Source organism: Ahaetulla prasina, chromosome 2 (genome assembly GCF_028640845.1).
Source record: "Ahaetulla prasina isolate Xishuangbanna chromosome 2, ASM2864084v1, whole genome shotgun sequence".
In the NCBI taxonomy this organism is placed as follows: domain Eukaryota; kingdom Metazoa; phylum Chordata; class Lepidosauria; order Squamata; family Colubridae; genus Ahaetulla; species Ahaetulla prasina.
The window spans coordinates 19,281,106-19,293,309 of NC_080540.1; the positions used below are offsets into that span (position 1 = coordinate 19,281,106).

General features: G+C 41.5%; 1 protein-coding gene across 1 annotated transcript in view; it reads left to right on the top strand.

Annotated features, from left to right (window-relative positions):
* The window catches only part of TRIM39 (tripartite motif containing 39), a 30,307-nt gene extending 24,604 nt beyond the window's left edge, over positions 1 to 5,703 (top strand). Inside the window, exon 8 of the mRNA XM_058169090.1 lies at positions 2,463 to 5,703. Coding sequence (XP_058025073.1) covers positions 2,463 to 3,010 — 548 coding nt within the window. The 3' untranslated portion in view covers positions 3,011 to 5,703. The remainder of the gene's footprint in view (positions 1 to 2,462) is intronic.
* Positions 5,704 to 12,204: the final 6,501 nt, after the last annotated feature.

Genomic DNA, 12,204 nt, shown 5'->3' on the forward strand with positions numbered 1-12,204 from the left:
ATCTGAATCCATCGCCAAAATTCTTTTGCTTTTTTGCATGTCCACCACATATGGTGCTACGTGCCCTGAGCTCAGTTTTTGGCTGCCACGGCCTCCTGCAACCCTCTGCCAGAGAAAACGGAACTCGGGAGGAAAACCAGCCTGTTTTTGCTGGCAGAAGCACCGTCGGCCGGTCCTTTGCTGTTTCCAAGGTGGCTCTGTGGGCCAGATCTAAGTACCCTGTGGGCCAGATCTGCCCTCCCCAGGCCTTGAGTTTGACACCCCTACATTCTGCTGTTTTTCTCAAATATGCCACTTCTAGCCTTAATGCCAAGTAGCTTTCATCTCAGTTCCCAATGTTTATACTATGGAGTCTCTATTAGCTCCAGAAAAGAGACTTTTCCTCTCCTCAACTTTTCTGAGCACTCACTATGTTTGTGAATCACAGATGAAGAGCTGGTTCATTATTGGAGTGGTTTTATCTGCTAGTGCTACAGTGCATTCTGTTCTGGTGCCAATCATATTAGTATCATTACATAATGTTGAAATGAATGAGGCAGGTGACATTTGTATCTTAAGATGTCTATTGGTATAAGGATACGTTTTTACCTAAAATCCTAGGTATGCAATAGTCCAAACATAATGCCTGCATGGCTGCTATAATTATATTTCTGAATTCACAGGGCCACGTAGAGAAGGTACAGGTAAATAACCAGGTTTTACCTTGCTGGATCAGATCACAGTTCATTTTCTCCTAGGTAATGTGGCACCCATGGGAAGGAAGACTAGCGGCAGGGTCTCGGGAGGTGGGGGGAGTATAATTTAAGAAAAACATTTTCAAGCAATTTATTTGAAAATATAGAACCATCCTAGGTTGTTACCGTTTACTTTTTGAATGAAAAGGTCTAAAAAAAGTAATGCTTGATTTTAAAAACAATTGGCAGAATTCAGAGTTGACTGGTGTCCGTTGATACTTAAGTTAACACCATTGTTTGGTTTCTGTTAATAGTTGGGCATTTTATTTTTGTAATCTCACAAATAGAACAAGTCACATATTGCCCTTCCTTGGGCTCATGTATTCTACTTGGAAACAGCAGGTAGAAAAGAAAGTATCTGCTACGCAGTGAACAAAATATCTGCTAGCTTGGTAACTGGGATTTGCTTGGCAGAATATATTTTATTGGTACTTTAGAAGATGCACTGCCTTCTAGTGCATCTTTAATAAAAACAAAAAGTGAGGAATCTTTTGGGGTTGGGACCTGAGTATACAAAGATGTCTGCTTGCTTGTACCCCCACCCCTGTCTTTATGTTGCAGTTGTCTTCCGAGTTTCCTAAAGTAAGACACATGTCAGTGTTCTGACCAATGCCCTAATAAAATCAGGAGCCTCAAGCCATTTTGCAAAAAAAAATTCCAGTTGTTTATTAGGAGTGCCATGTCAACCTGACCTAAGTGAAGCAAGCTCTGACTTCACCCAGTTCACGCCTTGCCTCTGACCCTGTTGCCCCCTCCCCCCACAGTAGTCACATTCCCCAACAGGTTGTAGAAGTCACTCCCTCTGGCCATTGCGGGTCTCCGTGGAGATGGCCTTGACTTCAGCCAGCTAGGATGTCTTTTGTTTTGACTGAGATGTGAATTCCTCGGTGCAGCTACGAGGCGCAATTTCCCATCCCCCTGCTATGGCAACTCGGGAGCAGGTCAGGAAAGCTTCAGGAGTTGACAACACATAGTTGAAAGGGGTTTTTTTTGTCTGGGGCATGCCTTGCCAAAGGAAGACCCCCTATGTCCTCACTCTGATGTGCCTGTTGCACCAGGCAAACGTTTTAAATATATTTTCTGAGTCTTTTATGCTTCTGAAGGTTGCAAGGTATTTTTCCTGCTTCCAAGGGTTGAAGGCAGCATGGCAATTGCAAGGTAACAGCTCTCCATTTCATAGAGTTGTTGTTCTATAAAGCGAAATAAGTGGCTTCCAGGTGACTTCTGGGTGAGGACTGTATGCAGGGGTCTCCAACCTTGGCAGCTTTATGACTTGTGGACTTCAACTCCCAGAATTCATCAGCCAGCCATGCTAGCTGGGGAATTTTGGGAGTTGAAGTCCACAAGTCGTAAAGTTGCCAAGGTTGGAGATCCCTGGACTATGGAGAAGTAAGACGACTCCGTGGAAGTCCAAGCCTACTTAGAGATTGAGGTGCATATATGTTGGTTGTGAATGCTGCTGTTTTTTTAAAAAAAATATTTGCAACCTCATTTCATTGTGTAAATGAAATGAGGTTGCAAATGAATGCTGCTGAATGTTGCTATTGAGGAAGGCTGGGGCACTGATAGCAAAAACCAGATCGTAAAAGATCGTAAATGGCTATAATCCAAATCAGCTGGGGGAACAAAACGAGCCAAATGAAGAGAGGACATACTGTAAATAGTCTAATCACGAGAGAAATGACAGAGACGAATGAATATATGTCCTGTTTTTTTTCCCCCTTGCAGGAGATTTGACCCTTGACCCGGAAACAGCTCACCCCAACTTAGTGCTCTCTGAGGACCGCAAGAGCGTCAAGTTCGTGGACCAGCGCCTGCGAGATCTGCCCGATAACCCAAAACGTTTTACAATCTATCCTTGTGTGCTAGCCACAGTAGGTTTTACTTCAGGCCGTCACTACTGGGAGGTAGAGGTGGGGGAAAAGACTCATTGGGCCCTGGGGGTTTGTAAGAACTCAGTAAGCCGTAAGGGGGAGACCACCTCTCTCCCGGAGACTGGCTATTGGCGGGTACGGCTACTCAATGGAGACAAATATGCAGCTACCACAAACCCGTTCACTCCGCTGCACATCACTGTCAAGCCTAAGCGAGTAGGCATCTTCCTGGACTACGAGGCAGGCAAGCTCTCCTTCTACAATGTGACGGACCGTTCCCATATGTATACTTTCACCGACATTTTCACCGAGAAACTTTGGCCTTTCTTCTACCCAGGAATCCGGGCTGGGCGCAAGAACGCAGCCCCCTTAATCCTCCGTCCGCCCACGGACTGGGAATAAGGAAATGACCAAACCCCCCACCCCCCATCTTCCTTTGCTATGCTTTAGCCCTTGAATTACGTAGAGAGAGTTTTTCCAACTCGGCTTCTCTGTGGGAAAGAAAGCGGGCATCAGTGGCCTGCCTACTAAGCAACGCCCAGAAGAAGCAAAGCATCACAGGAGAGAAGGGTTTTCACACCTAGTGTTTAATGTCAGGCTTTTAAGGCTATTAACACTAGGAAAGGTTTGGAGAAGGCAAACCTTTGTTAAGGGGCCAACCAAGGCCTTGTCCCTTTCTGTAATCTACAACTTCAGTTTCTGAAATTTTGGATTGCAGTTAAATCTGGGGGAAGAAAACCCGTTAAGCTTAGTCTAGCGTTTGGCAAAGAGCCATATAGGATTGCATAGGCAGTGGGCAAAGGTAGCCGTTCTGTGCACTGTAGAGGGAGGGGATCTCCCCTTGAAGGGGTTATAAACATGCTTAACGTTTGCTTGTATAAATGGTGGAAATTATCTCTCGACAGCCTGTTTTTACTGGCAGGTCGAGTGGATGCAGGATAGGAGGAAGCTATAGTGCATCGTGAGAATGCTATAAACCAAGGAAACTTAAGAAAATCATTCTTCCCCAAGCTGATTCTTCAAAGCCACCAATGAATTGCCGAAGCTTCGTTGTTCACTTGTGGCTGCAATCAAGTGGCAGAAGCCACCTCGGACAGAAAAAGTATTGAATCAATCATGATATTGATTTAGCTACCGAAGGACTTGCTTTCTGGTGGTATCGTTTGACGGTGTGTCTTACGAGTCGAATGCATTGCGATTGCATCAGAAGGGCTAGTGCACAACCTCTCCCAGCTCATAGTTTTGGCCTGCAATATTTCAGCTACGTAACCTCAGTTGCAAGTAGACTCCCTCAGAGCTAAGTTGAGTGTTGGGCGTCTCACCTGGATGGTGAGACAAATAGTTTACAGCATTTGCCTAGTCAGGGAAACTCCAAATTCAAAAAGAAAAACAGGGATCAGAAATCAAATACAGTCACTTTCAATGGCATTTGAATGTCTTCCAATACTTTGCCACAAATATAATCTCCTGTCCTGTGCTTTCTTCAGTATAATCCCTAGCACCCATTGACAGGTATCGCTCAGCCAAAATAGACACAGGAGGACATTTTCAATGTAAAACTTCCCACCGACCTTCTCCTCCCCCACTAATCAAACACATCTCTCTTCAGATGGACATTGGACAAAAGCCAAAAACTATTTGCACATTCAGAGTCCAGGTAAATTGGGCTGACTGTGCAGTGATGTGCCATCACCATGTTAGCTACAGGATCCGTGCTGATCACTCTCCAAATAGTCTTTGCTAATTTATTGCCCTCTTATGTTTGCTAGGGGACAGCTTATATGATTCCCATATATCATGACCAATGCTTGTACATCATGGAAACTTTAATCCCAATATACCCAGCAGCAGCAGTGGAAAGGCTATCTACTTTTGAAAGAAAAGCCTGTCTTGCTTTGTATTAGTGTTTGGACAAAAAATACAGAAGGGAAAAGATAACAGCAAATATGTGGTTAAACCGGCATGCAGAATAATAAAGTGGAAGATATTATGTGCCTTTGTGTACGTAATTCTCTTCCTTGCTCCTTTGACCAAAAAAACAAAAAGCACCCTAACAAAAATAATGCAGCCTCTTGATAAAGGAACCTCAGCTGCCTTCATTTTAGCCTCCAAGGTTTTGTTCTGGAAATATATCCAAATGAAAAAACTGAAGGGGAAAAAGCACAGATCTCAATCTTTACAATTATATTTCTCTTTAAAGTTCTGCATGAAATTCTGAGTACTTTGTATGTTTAAAAAAAAAAAAGACATCTGTAGGATAGATACCATCTTTAAAGCACTCCATGGCTTAGGACCCGGGTACTTACGAGACCGCCTGCTGTTACCTTATGCCTCCCATCGACCCGTACGCTCCCACAGAGAGGGCTTTCTCAGGGTGCCGTCCGCCAAACAATGTCGGCTGGCGGCCCCCAGGAGTAGGGCCTTCTCTGTGGGAGCACCGACGCTCTGGAACGAACTCCCCCCTGGCTTACGTCAAGTGCCTGATCTTCGGACCTTTCGTCGTGAGCTAAAAACATACTTATTCATTCAAGCAGGACTGGCATAAATAGTTGATTTTAAATTGGGGTTTTAGTAATATTTTAAATTTTTAAATCTTTTAAATTACCGGCCGTTTAGTAATAGTTTATTTTAATTTCTTTTAATTGTATATATTTTGTATTTTATTCCGGCTGTACACCGCCCTGAGTCCTTCGGGAGAAGGGCGGTATAAACATTTAATAAAATAAAATAAATAAAAATAAATAAACAGGGGTCTTCAACCTTGGCAACTTTAAGACTTGTGGACTTCAACTCACAGAGTTTCTCAGCCAGCAAAGCAAAGCCGGCTGAGGAACTCTGCGAGTTGACGTCCACAAGTCTTAAAGTTGCCAAGGTTGGAGAGCCCTGGGATAGAAGGTGCTGAGTTGAGCAAGACCAGGTCCACCCTTCTTGCTTCTGGGAGAGTTGGTATTGGCCTTTCTGAGCTTTTGCGGCATATGTGAGTTAAGTCTGAACCAGGGGTGAAATGCTCCCGTTCGGACCGGATCCCCTGATCCAGTAGTGATGGTGGCGGGTGGTTCGGAGAACCAGTAGCAAAAATCCCTGCCCCCCCCCCATACCCAGCTGAGCCACGCGATCATCAGAGGCTTTTTTTTTTTTACTTTTAAAAGCATTTTTTCTTCGGCCGAAAAAATGCTTTTAAAAGTTTTTTTAAAAAAAGCCTCGGCTCAGCTGGGATCACCAGAGCCTTTTAAAAGCATTTTTTTCTACAACCTCTTCGGCCGAAGAGGTAGAAAAGAATCTTTAAAAAAAAATGTTTTCACATTATCACACTCCCCCCCCCCACCAAGCCACGCCCACAGAACCGGTAGTAACAAATTTTACATTTCACCACTGGTCTGAACATTAAAAAAAAAACCTGCCTTTTCCAAGCAATTGTTACATGAAAAGAAAATTTTGCGTGGTAGTCAAGGATTGGGTGAAAAGGTAAAGGTTTCTCCTTTCAGTCATGTCCTTCCCTAGGGCATGGTGCTTATCTCCGTTTCTTGGCCAAAGAAGCCAGCATTGTCCGAAGACATTTTCTGTGGTCATGTAGCCAGCATGGCTATACACCAAAGGCGCACGGAACCCTGTTACCTTCCCCCTGAAGTGGTACCTATTTATCTACTTGCTTTTACATGCTTTTGAACTGCTAGGTGGGCAGGAACTGGGGCAAGGAATGGGAGCTCACTCCTTGTGGTGGTCGGGTCTCGAACTCGGGTTGTGAGCTTTCCAGCTGATAAGCTCAGTGTCTTTAACCCCTGAGCCAAAACAGATTGAGTGAAATAAGAGCGCCCCTAAATGAAGCTTTCCTGAATAGCTGAAGGAGTTAGCAGTTCAGAAACGACGGCCATATTTTGAATGTGGAGACCTTGCTGTTTTCTGAGCTTGGTTGGCTGTTTGCAGATGTCTCATTGTCCAATTAGGTAATATCATCAAGTGGTGTACTGAATGTGAAAATTCTTGAATGTCAGAAAATATCGCTACCGGAACCTTTCAGTTCGTCCAGTCTCAAATTAGTACTTGGCCAATCGGACTCAAAATGATCAAAGTGATGTTTTGACGGCTCCCATATAAATGTCGTTGGCCATCTGGGAATTGAGAATTAGACAGACCTGTTGAATTTAATTTGCTTTGCCTTCTAAAGGTATCGTATGTATGTATGTATGCAAGTGCATGAATGCAGCAGTCTTTTAAAAGGTGGAGCTTTGAATATGGCTGTACTGACAGTTCTCCAGCAACCCACAGCTTAATGCAAGATATCAAATTGTGGTTTTAACATTATTAATAAAAAATAATTGTTTTAATTGACAGTGGGTTATCCATGATTTCTCATTATAGGAATGTATCAGGGTAACTAGAATAGAATAGAATAGAATAGAATAGAATAGAATAGAATAGAATAGAATAGAATAGAATAGAATTTTTATTGGCCAAGTATGATTGGACACACAAGGAATTTGTCTTTGGTGCACATGCTCTCAGTGTACATAAAAGAAAAGATACCTTCATCAAGGTACAACACTTACAACACTTAATGATAGTCATAGGCTACAAATAAGCAATCAAGAAACAATCATTAGTATAAATCGTAAGGATACAAGCAACAAAGTTACAGTCATAAGTGGAAGGAAATGGGTGATGGGAATGATGAGACGATTAATAGTAGTGCAGATTTAGTGAATAGTTTGACAGTGTTGAGGGAATTATTTGTTTAGCAGAGTGATGGCCTTCGGGGGAAAAACTAAGATTTGAGACAAGCCAAAAGTATCAACAAAGTTCAACACAGACCATTTCAGACTTAAAGCTTGAAACAAACAAAAAAAAACCCAAAGGGATTGCTATAGAAACGATATGGAAAAGTCATCTGAAAATATTCTGACTGTGATCTGAGATATGCCATGTTAGGATTTTTTCTAATAATTGTATTCCTTTAAAAAAATCTCGGTACCGGAATAAAAATATAAATACTAATTAAATTAATAATTAAATAAAAATCCCTTGTGTAACATTCCTTTTAGAAAATTAATTTTCTTGGATAGTAAAGGTGACTAAGAAGCAAGTACTGCAGCCCATAAGACCAGACATGACACTAGAAGGCAAAATCACAAAACTGTTGTCTCTTTGGCCATGTCATGCGTAGGAATTCACTGGAGAAAACAATTGTGTTAGGAAGAGTTAGCCGTAAAAGGAAACCAGGCCGCCAAAGAACACACGATGGCTGGACAACATCAAAGCTGGCACCAGCCAGAGCATAAAACAACTCAAAAGAAGGAAGTAAAGGATCAGAAGATATGGTGGAGTGATTTGGTCCATAAAATTGACAAATGCAAAAGATCATCATCAGAAATCGATCCAATTCACTTACATCGTCTATTGTTCTTTCTCACAAACAACTATTAAGCACAGAGACACAAGAATACACACATGCTCTGATCCAGAATGAGATGAAAGGAAGGGTTAGCTGGGAAATGAAGGGAAGGAAAGCAATGGGAAGAACAACATTCAATGAAGTTGAAGAGGGAATAAATTCCCAAGGAAAGAAAAGCATATTTAAATGCGTTAAAAAAGAATTAACATTCACTAGGCAAGCAGCACTTTCCAAGAATTTTCACGCTAAAATTCAGAGACATCCAAGTTTTTTTCAGTAGTAAATGATGTTTACACCTTCTCACAGGAAGTCCTCAACTTATAACCATTCGTTTAGTGACTGTTCAAAGTTAAAATGGCACTGAAAAAAAAATAGCGATGACCGTTTTTCACACGACAGTTGCCGCATCCTCGTGGTCACGTGATCAAAATTCAGATGCTTTGGCAACTGCCATGTATTTATGATGTGTTCTGCGGTCCTGTGATTACCTTTTGCGACCATCTGATAAGCGAAGTCAATAGGGGAAAGCCAGATTCACTTAACAACCGCATTACTAACAACTGTGGTTAATTCACTTAGCATCTGCGCAAAAAAAGGTCATAAAATGGGCGGGGGGACTCATTGAACAGCTGTCTCGCTTAGCAATGGAAATTTGCGACTCAATTGTGGTCTTAAGTGGGGGATTATCTGTATTTACCCCTCTCCAATTCTGCAGCAATACTACCCTGTTTCTTCTTCTGATCATTTGATACATAATTCAAAAAAGAAATCCTCATTTTCAGGAAATCTTACCTTGCTGAACAGCCCTGTCCTTTCACTTATCAGAAACCAGATTCTTGTTCCTCATCCCTGTGTCAAGGCAGTATAAATTTTAATAGTGTTTAAAAAATATTGGCTACTTTCACAAAGCTTGGGATGTTTTGTCTATTAGTGTGAAATACTCCTTTTAGGGGGAAAAAACCTCAATGCCATTTTAGAAGGAAAGACAAAGAGTTTTATTATTACAGAGAAGCAAAGGGGTCAATGTAACCGATAAGAAAGGAATGCACGGACAAACATTAAGCTCAGCCACAGAGATAAGCTTAAGCCATTAGGATAGGGAGAAAGCAAGCTTTTCTTATGGGGAAAGCAACATTTGGAAATTCTAGAATTAGACAAGCACAGACTGCAGGTAGTCCTCGACTTATAACCACAGTTGGGCCCATTGCTAAGCAATGGGGTTGTTAAGTGAATCACCCCTCATTTTATGACCTTTTTGCCACAATTGTCAAGGAAAACACTGCAGCTGTTTAAATGAAGCACACTGGTTCTAAAGCAAATCTGGCTTTTCCCATTGACTTGCCTTGTCAGACACCATCTTGGAAGACCACATATGGGAATTTTACAGGACTCGGATCCTGCAACCACTGTAAATACTTGCTGGTTGCCAAGTGCCTAAACTTTGACCATGTGACCATGTGAATGCTGTGACAGTCGTACATGCAAGGACCAGGCCTAGGTCACTTAATAACAGAGTTGGAATGGACCTTGGAGGTCGTCTAGTCCAACCCCCTGCCCAGGCAGGAAACCCTACACCACTTCAGACAAATAGTTATCCAACATTTTCTTAAAAATTTCCGATGTTGGAGCATTCACAACTTCTGGAGGCAAGTTGTTCCACTTATTAATTGTTCTAACTGTCAGGAAATTTCTCCTTAGTTCTAAGTTGCTTCTCTCCTTGATTAGTTTCCACCCATTGCTTCTTGTCCTGCCCTCAGGTGCTTTGGAGAATAGCTTGACTCCCTCTTCTTTGTGGCAGCCTCTGAGATATTGGAACACTGCTATCATGTCACCCCTAGTCCTTTTTATAAAACTAGACATACCCAGTTCCTGTAACCATTCTTCATATGTTTTAGCCTCCAGTCCCCTAATCATCTTTGTTACTCTTCTCTGCACTCTTTCTAGAGTGTCAACATCTTTTTTACATCGTGGTGACCAAAACTGAATGCAATATTCCAAGTGTGGCCTTACCAAAGCATTATAAACTGGTATTAACTCTTCACGTGATCTTGATTCTATCCCTCTTGTTTATGCAGCCCAGAACTGTGTTGACTTTTTTGGCAGCTGCTGCACACTGCTGGCTTTTCTCAGTGCAGTTTCAATCCAAGTTCTGAACAATCTGTTTTATTTGTGGCTGAGTCTGCATGGTAGTTTAAGCATAGCAATTCTTTGCTAATGGGAGTTACAAGTCCTGGACCAAAATATCAAGGTGGACATTTGATTTTGATTATAAATTAACATCTGCAAATGTCTCTCCTTTAACAATGATCCTAGATTCATTTGAGTTCCTGGTTTGCAAAATTGACATTTCCAATTAGTTGTTTAATCATGGTTATCAACCACTTTGTTGAAGAATTTATCTCTTGGTTATCAACCTGAAATAACCCAGATTTTCAGCTGGGTGATTTTAATATCCCCGTTAAATAATCATGTTATGCTAAAAAGCTCTGTTCTCTTTTCATGATAAGAGACTCCAGCTTATTGTTAAGCTAAACACCTTGGATGTGATCTGGGTTCAGATGCATCTATGGTCTTTAATAATTTTACAAGCAATCAGACTGCTATATTATTACTTTTATCCATTAATGTAACTCCTGCGATTTTTCAAAACGTTAAACCAGGCCTTTTTTCAAACAGGCTATGACATTATTTATAGTAATATTTATGGCACTATAGTTGAAATTTAGCTGTATCAAACCGACCAGAAGCATTATTTATAATTTGGGTATTCAAACAGCATTAGTTCTGCTTATTCCAACAGAGGAAAAAAATATCTCGAGTAGAAATTTCTCTCACTGGTTAAATCTGGAGTTGCAGTTATATTCAAGTTTGGAAACTGAAGAAAAATTATAGGAAACAGTCTTCAAATATTAAGTGGGAATGTTACCAAGGTTCAAAGAATGCTACATTCAAAATGTAAATGTCAGCGTTCCAGAAAACCCCCTCCTGCAGAAAAGACTCCGAAGCAAACATCTTTCAAAGTTCTTTTACTAGCATAGGTAAACTGGCACAACTGGATAAACTCCAAATCTGGGGATCCGGGTTTTCCCTCAGTAAGACAAACTCCAAAACCACCACCCCCTTGACCCCTCTGCCGATCACTTGCTCCAACTGCCAACCATCCCATCTCAAGACATCACTCCGGCCACTCCTTCTCCAGATGTAGGCTCGGCCTGACCTTAACCAGCAGGAAGAATGTTATTATATCTAATGGCCCCTTCTACCAAATCTCCCCTCCTACTTTCCCACACATGAGAAAGTGGCAGCACGGAAGCTTCGGACCTAATATGGCTTCCAAAGCTGACAGGAAAATCTGTTCAGCAGACGATCCCGTGAACTGTTTGCTATTTTACAATCATTTTAGATCCACTTTTGCAGACAATAGCTCAGGAGTGTCCTTTTTTACACTCTTCTAATGATTCAGGTAATTATTTTGTAGAGTATTTAGTCGATTCAAGCTCCAATTCTAGTGTTAGCTTTCTGGTGTTTCTGAATCAAACTACAGCGTACAAAAACATAAATTTTCTCCCGCTTTAGTAGAAGTGGTAGATGCTGTTGAGAAAGTTTTCTTTTTGCTTGCTCCAATTTCTACCCAGTGCCTCTTCTCCCGTTTTTATCTACAGTACAGGTAGTCCTTGACTTACAACAGTTCATTTAGTGACTGTTCAAAGTTACAAATGGCCCTGAGAAAAGAGACATATGACTTGAGACATGAGACTTTTTCACATGACCGTTGCAGCATCCCCATGGTCATGTGATCAAACTTCATATGCTCGGCAATGGACTCATATTTATGACGGATGCAGCATCTGGAGGTCACGTGATCCCCTTTCGTGACCTTCTGACAAACAAAGTCAGTGGGGAAGCCAGATTTATTTAACAACCGTGTTACTAACTTAACAACTGCAGTGATTCGCTTAACAACGGTGGCAAAACAGATAAAATGGGATAAAACTCACTTAACAACTGCCTCACTTAGCAACAGAAATTTTGGGCTCAATTGTGTTTGTAATTTGAGGGTTACCTATAGAGTGTTCCCACTTAACCTTTCTATTAATAATCCTCTGGACCTGTTTCTATCAGATTTTTGTTTAAAATACTCTTTGAAGTCTTCATAGGCTCACATCATTAACAACTTCCTGGCTAAGACAAAGCAACTCTTGTCAGT